Below are 17,608 nucleotides of genomic sequence, written 5' to 3'. Positions count from 1 at the left end.
CTTTCTTTCTTTCTTTCTTTCTTTCTTTCTTTCTTTCTTTCTTTCTTTCTTTCTTTCTTTTTCTTTTTTTTTAAGATTTTATTTGTTTATTTGACAGAGACAGCGAGTAAGGGAACACAAACAGGGGGGCAGGTGGAGAGGGAGACGCAGGCTCCCTACTGAGCAGGGAGCTGGATGCAGGGGCTTGAACCCAGGACACTGGGATCGTGAACTGAGCGGAAGACAGATGCTTAACAACTGGGCCACCAAGGCGCCCCAGGGCTGGCTTTTCTTATTCTGGGAATACTTCCCTTTTTATGCTATCATACACCTGTGACCAGCTCTTGTTGCTAAATGGTATCTAGCTGAGTGCACCTGTTACTAGGAAAAACTGTAACATTACTATCTATACATCACATATGTGCTTTTAGGTTTACCGAACACTTTAACATCCATTATCTCATTTAAACTGCGCCCACAGCATCTGCATGGTCAAGCTATAGGGTAACAGAGCTCACCATGGGACAACCCTGGCCTGGGTCACAGCCCCAGACCTGGTCTGCAGGGGCCAAATGCTGTGCCACTCTCCTGCCCAGGAGAGCGCCTGCAAGGTAGCTCAGACAGATGGGGCTCTGTCCAAAACTCCCACTGTGCCTGGAGTCTTCTAGTCATACTGACTGCGCCCGCCAAATGGTTAGAAGCATCAGACAAATGCACTGGAAAGGAACCAGGTGGTAGCATCAGACCCAGTCCTTGGTTCACAGACGAGAGCCGGAGACAAGGAGATGCCAGGTGAGAGGGATCCAGAGCTCCTGCCTCCCAAGCTGAACTCCTTCCCCTCTACCGCACTGATTTCTGGATTCACCAGTCCAGAGTGTGTCCTCCTCCCCGATCACAGGTCACCTTGCTGGGCTCGCCGCACATGCTGGCCAACCATCCCTACCTCCCGTCAGCTGCAGCACCATCCAAGAGGACCCCCTCAAAATCACACACCAGGAGACTCCTCCCAGGGCTCCCCTAGGCAGGCACTGCCCCAGCAGAAGCACCAGCCAGAAAAAGGCCACCTCTTTGGGCCTCAGCTAAGAGCCTCTGTGCTCTGTCCACTTTGGCCTCTAGGCTTTCGTCTCCCAGAGGCAGGGGATAGCCAAGGAGGCTCTGGAGGTCTTCTGCCTGCTTCTTCCTCACCACAAAGACTCAGGGAAGGCCAGAGGGCAGTTCTGGAAACAAGACAGGCAGTTCCATCCCATGGGCAGTAGAGGCTGGGAAGCCCGGTCAGGGAAGCCCCCCCACCCCACCCCACACCAAGCCAATTCCTTGGTTCACAAGAAGGCCAATGCCGGATGAACCCCCCTCCTTCTGCTCCTCAGTCCTGTGACAGCAAAGCCGGGACACGGTAGGCAAAGTGTCAGCCTGCATGGATCATCCCCTCTCCCAGCTCGGAGTAGAAATATCCACCGCTAACCACTGACATCCCTCCTCACCCCAAAACCCCTCAACTGGGGCTTGGCACCTGTGCTGTTTTGGAAGCTCGGCAAGAGGGGAGGCTCACAGCGTGGCTCCCTCCTGGCCATTGTGGGTCTTTCTGCTAGGGAATGGGAATGATGGAGCCGCAGAGACCAGAGTGATCCTCTTCCCATTTCCAACCCCAGGGACAGGTACCCCCAGAGCTTTTCCCAGGTGAACGGTGAGCCCTTTTGCTTCTCTCTGGAGAGGCTGTAGAAGACATCACAAAGGTCTGGGGACTCTGCTTTCCCACCTCAGCGCTTTTACGGTGCAAAAACAGTCTCCAGCCAAGACTGTGTTCTTCAGGGGCCTGGGACCCAGGTGGCCACCTGGCCAGACAGTAGATCCTTCTCATGGGGCCATACAGTAGATCCTTCTCATAGGCACCCATGAGAACTGACTGTATGCCAGACCCCAAAGAGGCCACAGATCTGTCAACAGAAACTACCAGTATTTCTAGAATTCCTCAAAAAGACTCTCATCAACTATGGAGACCACCTTGAGAGAAAGGCGCTCTCAAGAAATCTATCCTTTGGGCGCCTGGGTGGCTCAGTGGGTTAAGCCGCTGCCTTCGGCTCAGGTCATGATCTCAAGGTCCTGGGATCGAGTCCCGCATCGGGCTCTCTGCTCGGCGGGGAGTCTGCTTCCCTCTCTCTCTCTCTTTGCCTGCCTCTCTGTCTACTTGTGATCTCTCTCTGTCAAATAAATAAATAAAATCTTAAAAAAAAAAAAAAAAGAAATCTATCCTTCATTTCACTTATGGAGGCACACATGCAGAGAGACACACACACACACATACTACACAGAGTCTACAGACAACGGACTCCGTTGCTAACTGCACTTCCCTTTTTGCCTTGGCTGCTAGGAAGCTCAGAACAAACGTAGAACCTACATTTATGCTGCTCTCACCATGGGCTTAAACTGAGCATCATCCATCTATTTCCCCTTTCCCATACTCTGTCAATAATTAACTCCTCTGTTTTGGTATTAGGTAAGTTTCAAGGAGCTACCTCAAGTGCTGAGTCCAGGAAGACAAAAATAAACGAAAACACATGTTTCAGTCCAGGCTCTCTGCCCCTCCTACTTTCTGACAGGGACGCTGACGAGGGCAAAACAAGGCGGGCACTCACCCCGCGTGCATGAAGATGTAGGTCAGGTAGCGCCAGGCCTGCGCGCGGAGCTGCGGGTGGTAAACCAGTGAGTTCTTCAGGTATCGCGGATGGGTCACCTGCAGCACGAACTGATCCAGCGACACTCCATTGTAGAGGAAAAAGGCAACCTGGATGAAAACACAGGATGATGAGGGCCTGTCACTACACGAAAGGCAGCCCGCCTGCCCCTCTGGCACTAACACTCAGAATCCCTACCAGCAGTTGGCCCCTTTCCTCCTCTGAGGACAAGGGACGCCCACACGGCCAAGACCCAGCCTCCCTTTCTACCACCTCTCCCCTCCACTTCTCTTTATTTTTTTTTTTAAGATTTTATTTATTTATTTGACAGAGAGCACAAGCTGGTAAAGGCAGAGGGAGAAGCAGTATTCCTGCTGAGCCCGATGTGGGGCTTGATCCCAGGACCCCAGGATCATGACCTGAGCCAATGCAGGCACTTAACTGACTAAGCCACCCAGGTGCCCCTCTGTTTGATTATTTTGTATTAAATGGTTACAACATGGTCCCATGGGCTCTGCCCACACCTCCTTGGTGCTAGCCAGGAAGGGTTCAGAGGGATTTAAACTAACTGCTGGGGGGCGCCGGGGTGGCTCAGTTGGTTGAGCGTCAGACTCTTGGTTTCAGCTCAGGTCATGGTCTCATGGTATGGGATTGGGCCCCATGTCAGGCTCTGTGCTCAGCGGGGAGTCTGCCTCAGATTCTCTGTCTTTGCTCTCCCTTGCTCTCAAATAAATAAATACCTTTTTAAAAATGTTTTATTTATTTATTTGACAGAGAGAGAGAGAGACAGCCAGAGAGGGAACACAAGCAGGGGGAGTGGGAGAGGGAGAAGCAGGCTTCCCGCTGAGCAGGGAACTGGACATGGGACTCAACCCCAGGACCCCGGGATCATGACCTGAGCCAAAGGCAGGTGCTCAATGACTGAGCCACCCAGGAGCCCCAAATAAATAAAATCTTAAAAAAAAAAAAAAAAAAAAAAATCTAATTGCAGTAATAACTGATGTACCAATCTGTGGGAGGAGGAAATTCCACATAAGTAGATTTTTTTAAACTGTGGCAAAAATACACGTAAGATAAAATTTGCCATCTTCATCAGTTTTAAGCGTACAGCGCAGTAGCATTCGATATATTTACACTGTTGTGCAACTGTCGCTGCCACCAGCCACAGGAGTCTCCTCATCTTATAAAACTGAAATTCTGTCTCTGTTACACGCCAACTCCCCACTCCCCTTTCCCCCAGCCCTGGCAACCGCCATTCTCCTTCCTATCTCTATGAACTTGACTCCCCTGGGCACCCCATCTAAGAGGACTCATCCAGGAGCCGTCTTTTCGTGGCTGGCTTACTCCATTTAGCATCATGTCTTCAAGGTCCATTCCTGTTACAGCACGTGTCCGAATTCCTTCCTTTTTAAGGCTGAATAGTATCCCACTGAATTCCACTCCACAGTCTGTCACCCATTTATCCATTCATTCAACATCTGGGTTGTTTCCACATTTTAGCTATTACAAATAATGCTGCCATGGACATGGGCATACCAGTATCTCTCTGTGTCCCTGCTTTTGATTTTTTTGGGGTGTCTACCCAGAAGGGGGGTTGCTGGCTCACATGATGGTTCTGTGTAATTTTCTGAGGAAACTCCACACTGTTTCCAGTAATGGCTGCGCCATTTTGCATTCCCACCCACAGTGCCCCAGGGTTCCCGTCTCTGCCTCGTCACCAACGCTCCACATGAACTGATTCGGCAGGTGACTGAGGCATCCTTGTTTACCCCTAAAAGTGTATTTATTTCTTTTCTAAAATGCATCATTTGGGAGCACCTAAGTGGCTCAGTCACTTAAGCAGCCAACTCTTGATTTCAGCTCCGGTCATGGTCTCAGGGTTGTGAGATCGAGGCCAGCATTGGGCTCTGCGCTCAGTCTGGAGTCTGCTTGGGGTTCTCTCTCTCTCCCCCTCTGCCTCTTCCCCTATTCTCTCTCTCCCAACCAAATAAATAAAATCTTAAAAAATAAAAATAAATCTGAGAAACAAACTGAGGGTTTTGGAGGGGAGGGGTGTGAGGGGGTTGGGTGAGCCTGGTGGTCGGTATTAGGAGGGCACATATTGCATGGAGCACTGGGAGTGATGCATAAACAATGAATTTTGGAACAGTGAGGAAAAAAATAAAATTTAATTTAAAATAAATAAATAAACAAAATAAAAATTTAAAAATAACATGCATCATTCAGGGGGGCCTGTCTCAGTTGGAAGAACACATGACTCTTGATGTCAAGGCTGTGGTTCGAGCCCCGTGTCAGGTGTAGAGATTACTTAAACTTTTTAAAAAATAATAAAATAGGGGCGCCTGGGTGGCTCAGTCATTAAGCATCTGCCTTCGCCTCGGGTCATGAATCAGGGGTCCTGGGATGGAGCCCCGCATCAGGCTCCCTGCTCAGCGGAAAGCCTGCTTCTCCCTCTCCCACTCCCCCGCTTGTGTTCCCTCTATCAAATAAATACATAAAATCGGAAAAAAAAAAAACCCCAAAAGTAGTAAAATAAGACAAAATGCATCATCCATGTCCCTGTGTTCCTCCTCACAGGGTCTGCATGCTCCTCTAAAGCCGTCTCAAGTATTAATGTGGGCTGTGGGAATGAAGTCTTCTCCAGCAACGCATGGGGTTTTTCACTCCTACAGTCAACGGCCCCAGATTCCTGTTTCTTTAAGACTCAGGTCTGTTGCTACATTTTTTGTTCTCTCCTGTATTGCCAGGTTGTCAGCAGGTTATTAACTAGGTTTTTACTCCCTGCTGCTGGCTAGTCGTGAGCCCCTTCTAGTAACTTCCTACTGTGTCCCTTCCAGCCTCTGTTATGGAACCAGAAGACCAAGTTCCTAGAACTGCATGTAAAACAAAAGCGTTGGGCTTTAGTACAAGTACTTGGAAATAGTTATTTCCGTATTATCTTCCAGATGGGTGGTTTGAATTTACATGGCTGAAGTTTCTGGAAATTTGGAACCAATCTGGACACTCAATCTGGCCTCTCTGGATGACCTTGGATAAGTTATTTGAAATCTCTGGTCCTTGGTCTCCTCATCTGGAAACGGGGATGCCAACGCCTACCCTTCCAGGGTGGTTGTGAGGTTTGAATGGGGTAAAGCACACGGAGAGCCAGCCGGGTACCCGTCACACACGCAGCAAATGAAGCTATAATTAGTGTGGGGTTCGGGCCCCCCAGCAGGACTCCCCTGGCTTCTCCAGGGGAACCGCTCTGTCCATCTTTCACAATGCGGGTGGCCTGGCAACAAATACAGCTCCCGAGGCAGCTCATTATTATTGGTCCTCAAATAGAACTTAATAAATAGACCAACACAGAAAGCATTTGGAGAACGATTCCAAGAATATCTCAGAAAAATCGCATCTTCAACGTGGACTCCAGTGAAGCCATAACAACAAACGGAGGCGCGCGGGGATACAGACCAACTAGTCTGATTTAGGAAAAAAGAAGGAGGATGCCACGGGGCTTAAGGATTCGCATTCGGCATCAACTTTACAAGAACATATGCGTTGGGGGGGTGGTAATTAAGCCCATGGCTCTGGAAGAGAAACCTTTGCAGACTACAGCACGCCGTTCAGGACCTGGGGCTGGGGGCCCACAGGGTTCTAGGCTGAACAGCTGGAAGAATTCAGAGTTTCTCACACTTGGGTACGGATTCAGAAAGTCCTCTGTTCAGATTCTGCTGCATAAGCAGAAGACGTTTAGAATAACAATAGGTATAGAGGATTCCCGAAGGGGAGAATGTTCTTTCAAAATATGTGAAGTCCACATCTACCTGTTCATAAACAACCTCTCCCATGTGCATTTGTAATGTTTTTGGGTTCCAAAGGCACCACCAGCCACTCTGGCTCAAGACAGAGGAGTCCTATGGGAGAAGGGCACGTCTGGTTACCCCTACTTTACAGGTGGGAGATGGAGTCCCGGGGGAGCAAAGAACTTGGCCGCGTTACCCACTCAGGGAGGAACTAAAATAACTTGGTTTTTAAGGACTTAGCCCGGCTAACTACCCCCAAATCAACAAACTTATTACACAGCCTGTGTTGCCTCGCTTAAGGTAGAGGTGGAAATATGGGGATTTTGCTGTGGGGAGGCTCGCTTGGTAATAATCTTCAGGATGTCCCTTGTGGTCCAAGGGTTGGAGCCACACTTGCAGGCACTGTCATGGGGCCTGGCTGGCAAACGACAATGGATCCTCAGCCACTGGGAGAAGATGCCGCCCTTCCCCCCCACCCCCCCACCCGGGGTCTCCAAGAGCCTCCTGCTCCCCCTCCCGCCCACCCCCCCCTTCAGGCCAAGGCTGAGCAGCGCCCTCCCCTCTCCCACCTCCCCCATCCAAGTCCTTGCCTCCAGCACTGTGACGGTGATCATGAACCAGGGCGGGGGGCAGCAGGTGTAACTGTCGTAGTACCACTTCCGGTCTATCTCCCGGGGCAGGGTCTCGTAGGCCACGTGGCGGATCAGCCGCTGGGAGAGATTCAGCCCCTTCTCCTCCAGGAGAGCTTTGCTGCAGAGCCTGCGGTTCCCCTGCAGGATGGCCTGGCGGAAGCTGTTGGACCGCTTGTTGCTCATCTGTGCGGGACACACGGTGGGGCGAAGGGTCAGAATGGAGGTCTCAGCGGAGCCCTGAGCCGCTTCCCTGGCCAGCACATTCCTTGGGCCTAACCAGGCCTCATCCCGCCTTCCCCCATCTTCTGTAATAGCAAGAAACAGTATTCACTGAGCTCTTCTACAGCCGAGATGGTTCTAAGCTCTTCCCGTGTGCTGGGCTCACTGGATAGTCTTAACTAGCCTACCTGTTAGACGAGGACTAGGAATAACCCCATTCTACTAAATCACGGAGTTTTAAGAATCCACCACATTCAAACCCAGTAAGGCTCCAGAACCTATAGTCATGTTTGACGTTCCTTCTCTCCATGCACCTATCCGTCAGCGTCCATCACAACTTATGGGGCAACGACTAAGTGTCAGCACGTTGCCAGACACAAGGGATGCACCCTCAAGACAAGTAAGCAAGCAGCAATCGTGGTTCCCAGTGAAGGCTGCTGAGGGAGCAAGCAGGCGGAAGCCCAGCAGGGTCCTGTGGTGGTGATCAGGGAGGGCTTCCTGGAGGAGGTGGTAACTGAGTGAGAACGGAAGGACATCCTCCCTTGGGAAGAGGTGAGCAGACCTTGGTTAGATGGGCGAGTTTGTAGAGAGGTCTCTAGAACTAGATCCCAAAGCTGTGCTTGTGGGAGGCCATCACTCCCGAGGGCCTTTTAAGGGGCCTGTAATGCCTGGCAAGCCCAGAACTGGTTCTAGAACCTTGTCTGTGGACCAGTCCTACCCCCAACAGCCTAAAGCTGCCATGATGAATCCGCACTGCAGTCCTGGATGCCTCACTCTGTGGCCAACCTAACTCCCAGAGACCAAGTGGCCAGTCCTGCTGCCTTCCAGCCTCCCAGGACCTCTGTCGCCTCACACCTGCCCTCTACGACCACGCTCTAGACCCTTCTTATGGGGTGACAGAGCTCTCCCAGCCCCAGAGCCACAGGGCTGCCTGGGGAGCTAAGGTGGAGACTATCAACATAATCCTGGGGCTGTGGCCTTAGAAGATTCTTAGCAAGAATCTTCTCTTGCATTTGGCTAAACCTAATGACAGAAGCCCAGAGAGGGCTGGCCGGATGAACTAGGCCAGACCAAGGCACAGGGGTACGAAGCTGTATCAGGAGGGAGTCGCTAGAGAGGGTCTGTGTTCAGAGCAGGCCGGCTGGAATCAGCCTCTGTCTTCAGTCCCCTTTCTGTTTTCCTCGGTTCTATAGTCTTTCACCTTCAAAATCTGGCTAAAGGCTCGGCCCCTCCATAGGCCTTCCCAGATGAACCCCTTCCATTGATCCCTATTCTCATCCTCTCCATGCCTACAAAGCTCGGATCTGGTTCTTGGTGGTGCAGAAGGCGTTCTAGAAACACCGGCAGGCCTTGGGCCTCCATGTTCACTCACTGCTAGCTCAAGACAGGATCACGTTGTCAAAGTTATCTTTTCCCTTTTTTACAAATTTTTTAAAATTTATTTTTAGAGATTTTTAAATTTATTTTTAGAGAAAGAGAGTGCACAGGGAGGAGGGACAAAGGGGGAGAGAGAGAGAATCCTAAGCAGGTTCCACGTTCAGGGCGGAGCCCGACACGGGGCTCAAACTCATGACCTGAGATCATGACCTGAGCTGAAATCAAGAGGCAGACACTTAGTCGACTGAGTCGCTCAGGCACCCCTGTCAACCTGTTTGGCGGCCACTCTTACCGTCCTCTCTCCCAGTCCCGGAATAAGCACAGCCTAGTCACAACACAGCTCTGGCCACACCCTGAAGACTGACGCCAGGGGCGGGCTTGCCTCGAGGACAGAGAAGCAATGCGCAGACGAACAACCACCATTCGCCTGCAGCCTGATGTGCCTAGAACTGAGCTGAGTCTCGGGCCTCCTGGGGCTTACAAGGAGAGGCAAATGCTAGTTATTTGGTGCATAACACTATCCTCACATTATAAAGATGGGGACTAGGGGCACTAGCTGGCTCAGTCAGAAGAGCACGCAACTCTTGATCTTGGGGTCGTGAGTTCGAGCCCCACACTGGGCACAAAGATTACTTAAGTAAATAAACTTAAAAAAAATAATACAAAATAAAGATAGGGACTAAAGTTTGGGGAAGGTGAGCAACTTTCTCAAGGACCCAAAGAGTCAGGCTTCAATTCCAGATACATCTGATTCCAGAGCCCATGCCAGCCTGAAGGGTACTCTTGTGCCATGAGATAAGGGAATCTTCTCTTGCAGGTGGATGCACCCATTATAGGCTTTGGTGAAAAAAGCCCAGGCCAGATTTCAGACCCCATTCATCTTACTGGCATGCTTCCTTGCACAGTACACAACCTACACACCTATACATGACAACCTTGGCCACCCAGCTATAATACAATGTGGTCTGTGCTCTAAGAGAGGCCTGGGCAAAGCACTGTGGGCGTTCAGGATAAGGCTGGTTCATTGGGTCTGGGTTGGGTTGGGGAAGGGCTCACAAAGGATGCAGGGGAGTTCACCTGGGGGAAGAACATTAGAGATAACAAAATCTTTCAAATATTCCATCTTATTTAATCCTTGGGACAACTCTGAAGAGGGATTCCTTTGGCTTCATTTTACAAATGAGAAAACCCTCAGGAGATCTTTCTCTGTGAAAGGCAAAGGTAAAGGGACTCAGGTCTACCTGACTCCAGCCCCTAGGCACTCTGCCTTCCTGAGAGCTTCCCTCCTGGAGGGCTCCTCCTTAGACCTAGTCTGCAGGACAGCCCTCCTCACGTGAATCCAGGCTCTGGCTTGCTGCTCCAGCTTACAACATGAATACAGACATTCTGACAGGAAAAAGCCATTCACTGGTGGAGTTCACACAGGAGACCCCATAGACCCGCAGCTAGACAGAAGTATCTCACTGGCCCAGCAAAGCCCTCATTCTGCCCTGATCCTGAGCCGGGCAGGCCCAGGGCATGCTGGGCTATGGATGAGCTGATGCAGGCTCAAACCTGTGACCTGGTCTTTGGTGGCACTGCTGGGCTCCAAGTCACAGGGCTCACTTCCACTGCCCCTCCTCCCATGAACCCTGACTGTCCCCACTCCCCCATTTAGCTCAGCTCTGTCCCCCTACCTTCCAGGAGATCTGCTCTCTGAGTCCACTCTGAACAGCCTATTTCTTCACCCCTAATAGTGCTACAGCTGCTCCCTGAAATCACCTCTGGGCAAAGGCAGGCTTCCCTCAAGAGGCAATGAGAACCGTTCCAAAGCCTGGACACCCAGATCAGAGAGCTCACTTGGCACTTGGCCGCCCCCATTACCAGTCTCTTTGAATTCCAGGAGCCTGGGAAACCTCACACAGATCATTTTACTCTTGCTCCTCCATGGGTGACAAGAAAAGGAGTGACTATCTCTGCTTCGCCACCAGGGAAACCGAGGGGAATCGTCTGGCCTTGAATTCATCCTGCTGGATCATTTAGCTTCTACTCATGTCCCATGCATACCTGGTGGGATGCTTCCTGCTGAACCCCACCGAACCCCACCCCAACCCCTCCACAGTGGCCCCCATGACAGCACAGCAGTAACCCCCCAGTGAGGAGGAAATCCCTGCTCCAAGACCCTGGACCCCTGGGCAGGGTTCACAGGCCTCCTGTCTTCAGCCCCTCCGACCACCCAGGACATCAGCCAGCAGGTCTGAGGAGCTCTTCACCCATGTCCCCAGTGCTCCCAGCATCCACTCCCCAGCTCCCCTCCTTCCCACCTCCTACTCCCAGCCTTCCCTCTCCGGGGAACTGACCCTACCCCCGGCTCCACGGATGGGAACTGATGGGCCTGAGTCAACCAACACATCCCACCAGACCCAAATTAACCCAAGGAGAGGGAGGAAATCCCAGGCTTTGTGTGGGGACTACCACAGAGGAGACCCAATCTCTTCCCCAGCATGGTGAGGCCCAAGGTTGTAAGGGCTGGAACAGCTGCAGCCACTTTGCTGCCACATGGGGGAGTCTGGAGGTGTCAGGGGCTTTGGGTACATGCTGACACTGCAGAAGGCAGAACCAAGAGACACAGAGAAACCAGCTCCTCGGTGATGCCCTTTCACCTTCTGAAGCCTGGACATTTTCAACACTGCGCACCAACAGATCCCATTAATTCTGTAAAAAGTTCTTCTTAGCCGTAACCCCCGAAGAGGCCCCTTCCCAGCGGTGAAGGCCCCAGGGTGCTCACCAGGTTGACAAAATCCTGGTAGCAGATCTGCCCATCTGCATGGCTGTCGGCGAGAGCCAGGAGCACCTCCCTTTTGTGAGGGTCGAGCTTGGAGCTGTGGCTCTCCAGGAGGCTCCGGAACTTGCCTGTGCTGATGTAGCCTGTGTTCCCAGGGTCAAACTGAGGGAGAAGCACAGACAGCAGTGGGGTCAGTGGGGCCCTGCAGGTGTCCCGTCTCCATCACCACACATTGGCTCCTGTCCCCAGCCCTTCTGCCAACAGAGGCCTAGGCCGAGTCTGCGATGTGTCCAAGGCCCCCATGGGAGAACCCGCATAGGGCATGGACAACCACTCAAAGACCCAGAAGGCCCTGGAGCCCTTTGAGATCACCCAAGCCAACCACCTTGTGCCTAGATAGGGAAACTGAGCCTCAGAGAGGTTAAGCTCTCTCCTGTCCACCTCTAGTCCTAACCCTGGACAAGAGGAAGAGCAGGAAGGAAAAGGCAGTGAGGGGAGGAAGATGAGGAACTGCCAGGGCACGGCCCAGAGGAGCCCAGTGGGGGTTGCTGAGGCCCCAGGGCTCCAGGGATCAGGGGCCCAGCCTTACAAATCTGGCCACGCATGGCTGCTGGCACCTCTCACACCCACACTCGCATGTACCCACAGCCATGCACATGGGCCTGGGTGGGGCTCCCCAGAAACACTGTGCAGCTTTGCATATCTGCGTCCCCCTGCCCAGGGGCCCCTTGCCAACCTCGTCTCCCGGGGAGACTCTGACTCACCCTGTCCAGCAACTCTGTACAGTCTTGGGACTCCCCAGGACAGAGGCTGCCCTGGCTGCTCTCTGCTGTGCGTCGGGCAGACCTCTGGCCACCAGCCTGCCCAGCCCTCTGATCTCCTACCTGGGGCTCCTCCCTGGGCTGCCGAGTCTCAGGTGCCAGTGGCATGGCGGACCCCAGGATTTAGCAGGAACCTGGCATGACTGGCATTCTGTAAACCTTTCCTGGGCAGATAGATACATGGTGGGTACTGGGACCAACAGAAGGATACCAATCTTCCAGTGAAAGTACCATCGGTTCAAGTAGAAAAGGATCTCATTCCTCTCTCCCAGAGAAGCTCCCAGACTTCCCGTACCTCTTCCGCAGCCCCTTCTTCCACACAGAGCTCCCCCAACCCAGGATCTGCCCTGCCGCCAGCACATACCCTGCTAGAAAGTGACGAGAACCATCTCTCGCCAATGTTGGCAGCTGTCCTGTTCACCATGTGCCTCCCCACACGAAGGTGCCAAGCCCACAGACACCTTGGTGGGCAGCTGAGCTTTGAAAAGGCCAACAGAGGCCATGGATGTCCTTGTGGCCAGTACAGGGGGGACCCAGATGAGCAAGCCCACATTTCCCTTTTCTAGAAAAGGTCAATGGAGACTATTTTAGGAAGGCTGATTCAGTGTGTAGTACCTCTAAGACAACCCAAGAGAAATAGCCAAGAGTCACAAGTCTTGGGCTGTTTAAATTCTTCCCAGAACTCAAGGAGGGAAGCCATCCCAAAAGAGGCTTATTTAAAAACATGTGTCCCCACCCTCCATTCCAAATACCAGGTTCCAGGGTTGACACCCATTTGATTCATACCACTGAGTACTTCAGGAAACTCAGCAACTCCCTGCACCATAAAGATCTTTAAGAATAAAAATTTGCTGGGGGCGCCTGGGTGGCTCTGTCGTTAGCATCTGCCTTCGGCTCAGGTCATGGTCCCCGGATCCTGGAATCGAGCCCCGCATCGGGCTCCCTTTTCAGCAGGGAGCCAGCTTCTCCCTCTCCCACTCCCTGTGCTTGTGTTCCCTCTCTTGCTGTGTCTCTCTCTGTCAATAAATAAATAAAATCTTTAAAAAAAAAAAAGGAATAAAAATTTGCTATTTTCATGGGGCCAAACACCTCTGTAAGTACTTTAGGTCTGTAATTTCTTTGACCCCCGACAACAACTTCATGAGGCAGGTCCTGTTACTAGCCCCATATTGCAGTTGGGGAAATCGAGGCACAGGGAAAGGAGCACTGAGAGGTTAGGGGACGTGCCTGGAAAGCAGCATTCTGCATCGTGGTGGCTTAGACCTGGGGGTCACTGACCTTCAGCCTCCAGGGGCTGCTCTAGGGCTCTGGAGTAAAAGTGAAGGATCAAAGAGAGGAGAGGAGGGAGAGGAGGGGGACTCGAGGAGTCTCATGGTCCACACCACACAGACTTTTTGAAAGCAAAAGAGCTGCTCATGGCAACAGTTCTGATAGGCCCTCCCTGTCCAACCTCCCCCCCGCCCATTGCTCAGATAGGAAAGTGAGGCCTGGATGGGAAAGGGGCAATGACAGCCAGTGAGGGTCTGTTTCTGGTACCTGGGACCCCTTGTACCCCCACAGGCTGACACAGGCCCCCTGACTTACTGGCCTGGCCTCACGTGGCCCCTTGTGCTAAGTGGGCTGAGGTTGGGGGTGAGCATAGGGGGTGGAGAAGCAGTGCTGAGTCCTGGGAAAATCCAGTCTTCCCCTGTGCCACCCCGCCATGAGCACTGCAGGGGGGGTGGTGATAGGCCCACAGTGTAGAGTCTCTCCTGACCGGGTCTGGGGGAGAAAGCCCAATGGCCTCTCATTCAAGAGCTGGGACACCAATCCCCTCCCTGGGGCTGCCTCAGAGGCTCGGGAGGGCAGCAGGGTGGAGGACTGGGATCAGGCAAGGGCCCCTCGCCCTTGTTCCAGCTCCAGACAAAGAACCACCTGCTCCCCTGCTCTCCCTCCCCCACTCCAGGGCTCCCTGCTGTTGTCCTAGTGATAGGGGCTGCCCTGTGGCTCCAGGAGCCGCCCCCTCCCCCCCACCAGACCTGCCCCCAGCACGTTACAGGCTCCAGACTACGCAGAATGAGCTGGAAACAGGCCGAGTCTCCCTTCTCTGCCAAAACTCTACCTTTCATGCCAGAGCCAGACAGGCCAGACAATGGGGGTCATCACTACCCTAATAATGAGGCCTCGGGGATAACAGAGGGTGCCTAGTGGGGAGGGAGAGGCAGGAAACGGGCTGGCTTCGCACAGGATGCCTTCTACACCCCCCTCAGAGCCCACCACCTGGGAAGAAGAGGGCCAGAGCAGAGGCAGACCATGGGCACGGTGGTGGGGGTGGGGGTGGGGCAGAGGGAAGGAGACCCAGGGAGAGAGAATCAGAGAGAGAGGACTCAAGCAGAAGATGGACAGAGGTAGGTCCCTTGCCCCAGAATAAAACTGAGGGCTTCTAAAGGAGGTTGCACGGAGCAAGGCAAAACCCCATTCTTGTTTCAGCCACTAACTAGTTCGTATAATTTAGAGTAACCGTCTTAAGCCATAATTGCCTCATCTATCAGGCGTGCCCAGCATCCCCTCAAGTTGCAGCGGGATCAAGCAAATGCGGGGCCACGGCTCTCAGGGCTGAGGGCCAAGGGTGGCAGGGACTCAGTGTCTGGCTCCTCTTGCCTCATGCAAAGCAAAGCAGGGAGCATCCCTGATGCAGGGGCTTGGCTGGCCCTCCTGGACACATCCAGCCTTTGGGACTCCTTCAAGGCTGGGTATGGGGTTGGGGGGAAATAAGATCCGTGGTTTGGAGCTTTTGGGAAAAGAAACCCTACAAATGCAATTTTCCTCGTTAATAATGTGTGGAATGCCCCCAAGCACCCCCCCTGCCACATGCCCCATGCCCTGGATTCATCCAGTTTCAGCAGTGGGTCACTCTCAGGATGAGGTCTGGGCTGGGCAGGTTCCAGGCAGCCTGATGGGGGCTGGGGGGTGGGGGTGGGGGTGGGGGCACTGGGCTGTGAAAGGGCCTCAGGCAGGGGCCCAGCGGGGAGCCGGGAGTCAGGAGCATCCTCGCAGCTGCCTCCTGAATAGGGCCCAGCACCGTGGAGGGAGGGGGCAGGCCAAGTGCACATTAAGCCCCAGCCGAGGAGGCTGGCAGCAGGGGGAGGAGAGAGGCACAGAGTGAGGGCTGACCCTCCCTGGGCTCCCGCCCACCTGCCTCCACCATAAAAAGAGCTGCCAGAGGCTCCTCAGGGACCTTTAATCCCAGCACCATCCAGCCCTCTGGCCCCTTAATCCTCCAGGTCGCCAGTTTTCTCCAGCCTGGGGCCCCACACTCACCCTGTCACATAACCCACCTCCCGACCTGGACTCCCTTCCTGGTGCACTCATGGCTTAGACTGGGGAAAGAACACAGCACCTTCCATACTGCTGCCACCTAGGGATGCTTCCCTCCTTTGGGGCAAGGATGAGGGGCAGGGTTTCCAAAGGAACCCTGACCCCAGCTGCTGGGCCATCTTGGGCAGATCATCAACCACACTGCCTCAGTTTCTCTTCTAATCACATGGTAGGCCCTCTCCCTTCTCAGGGTGATGTAAGGGGGTCCATCCCCGTCCCTGCACACATAAGCACACCATAGGCAAAGGGAGGCTGGGGAAAGAAATCCACAATCCAGGGGCGCCTGGGTGTCTCAGTCAGTTAAACGTCTGCCTTAGGCTCAGGTCATAATCCCAGTGTCCTGGGATCAAGCCCCACGTTGGGCTCCCTGCTCGGTAGGGAGCCCACTTCTCCTTCTCCCTCTGCCTGCCGCTCCCCCTGCTTGTGCTGACGCGCCCTCTCAAACAAATAAAGTGTTTTTTTTTTTTTTAAAGAAAAAAAAAGAAATCCACAACCCATACAGCCCATGGGGAGTTGCCAATCTTCTCTCCTTGGTCAGTCAAAGGGCTGATGGGACATTTGGGATCAGGATAAAGTGATGCACTTCGGGGGTGAGGTCTGTGCCCTTAGAGGGACCCAGTGTCAGTGGGGAGACGGGCACCAGGCCAGGGAATCAGAATTTGTGGTCCAGGAGAGCTGAAAAGAATCTCTGTGGTTCTCAAACTGTTCTGTAGAGTTTTAGGGGCTCTGACACCCTGAGAGGGTGGGAGGGTATTGCTGAGGAGGCCCCACTGGGAAGCTGTTCCACGAACTGGCCTTCTGCATAGCACTCAGTTGAACGACAGACAGAAACTACATAAGCAGAATGGCCTCTTGGTCTCGGGCATTACCTCACTGAAACCCCTGTTCACCATGTCCTGGTTTGCTGGAGACCTATTGCCTGAGCATGATAATTACGAGTGCCCCTTCCCCCCTCAAAAATGGTTAGCCTTCACAACAAAACTCTGAGGTAGACACTATTATGAGCTCCATTTTCGGAAGGAGGGGTACAAGGCATGGAGAGCTAAGTTGGCCACGTTTGAACAGCCAGCAGTTGGTGCAGACGGATTCCCATCCAGGCAACCGGGCCCAGGGCCTGCCCTCTCCTATCATTAGGATCATGTGGCTAAACACGATTTGAGAGACCCCATCCAATCTGGTCCTTCATTTACTTAACAAATATTTACCAAGGATCAGCCACGGGCCAGGCATCGCACCTTATTTTCTGGATGGGGAAACAGGTGCAGAGAGCAAAAGAAACTAGCCCAAGGTTAGGATGCGAGTCAGTGGTCAAGATGGGAATGGTTCTAGGTTCCTCCATGGGAACCTGCCCCAGTATTGCCCTTCCTTGTCTTTCTTTGTCCTGCCTGTGTATGAAATACGGCCCCTGGCTCAGAGTTTCCTCATGTGTGTTTTGTGGAACACCAGCCCCAAGATGGTGTCTAAAATAAGGTTTCCAAGGTCCCATAAGTTTGGGAAACGCTTTTGCAAGAGTCTGATGCGTAAAACCATAGGAAGGGTGCTACGAATTCTCACAGTGAAGAGACATGTCTGATTTTGTCCAGCCCAGCATTTCCCAAACTTAATGGACCTTTGAGCATCATACTTTCCACAGCAACACGCCATCGAACACTCTTTGGGAAAGATGCATGAACCCACAGAGTCATTTCCTCCTTTTGTGGAACCCGGACCCTCTGTCCATGGTTCCAACCAGTCTTTTACCTCCATTGTCTGAGTGGCAAAGGCCCTCAAGTCCAACTGATACTTAGTCTGGAGGCCTCCCACAGTTAGAAGACTGCCTGACCCCAGCCGCAACCCAAGGGTTGAGGGGGATGCTTCTCCAGAGAGACTGAAGAAGCAGGGACTGACCTCAGGGAAGGTTGGGCTGAGCTCGCAGAGAACAGCCCCGCAGGAGCCAGGAATCTGCCTGCTCAGCACCCAGGACAGCGCCACTACTTCTCCCCGCACCCCCCCATCCCCCAGC

At 53.0% G+C, this 17,608-nt stretch overlaps 1 protein-coding gene across 1 annotated transcript in view; it reads right to left on the bottom strand.

Moving 5' to 3' along the window:
- The window catches only part of LOC111151765 (rhomboid like 3), a 47,321-nt gene that overhangs the window by 19,059 nt on the left and 10,654 nt on the right, over window positions 1-17,608 (bottom strand). Inside the window, exons 3-5 of the mRNA XM_022509949.1 lie at window positions 11,432-11,590; window positions 7,027-7,251; window positions 2,613-2,761 (exon numbers count right to left, since the gene is read on the bottom strand). Coding sequence (XP_022365657.1) covers window positions 2,613-2,761; window positions 7,027-7,251; window positions 11,432-11,590 — 533 coding nt within the window. The remainder of the gene's footprint in view (window positions 1-2,612; window positions 2,762-7,026; window positions 7,252-11,431; window positions 11,591-17,608) is intronic.

The sequence above is a fragment of the Enhydra lutris genome, unplaced genomic scaffold (genome assembly GCF_002288905.1).
Source record: "Enhydra lutris kenyoni isolate GAN:26980312 unplaced genomic scaffold, ASM228890v2 scaffoldscaffold26, whole genome shotgun sequence".
NCBI lineage: Eukaryota > Metazoa > Chordata > Mammalia > Carnivora > Mustelidae > Enhydra > Enhydra lutris.
Note: the sequence above shows the minus strand (reverse complement) of the source record. Positions and strands in the feature narration are given on the sequence as shown.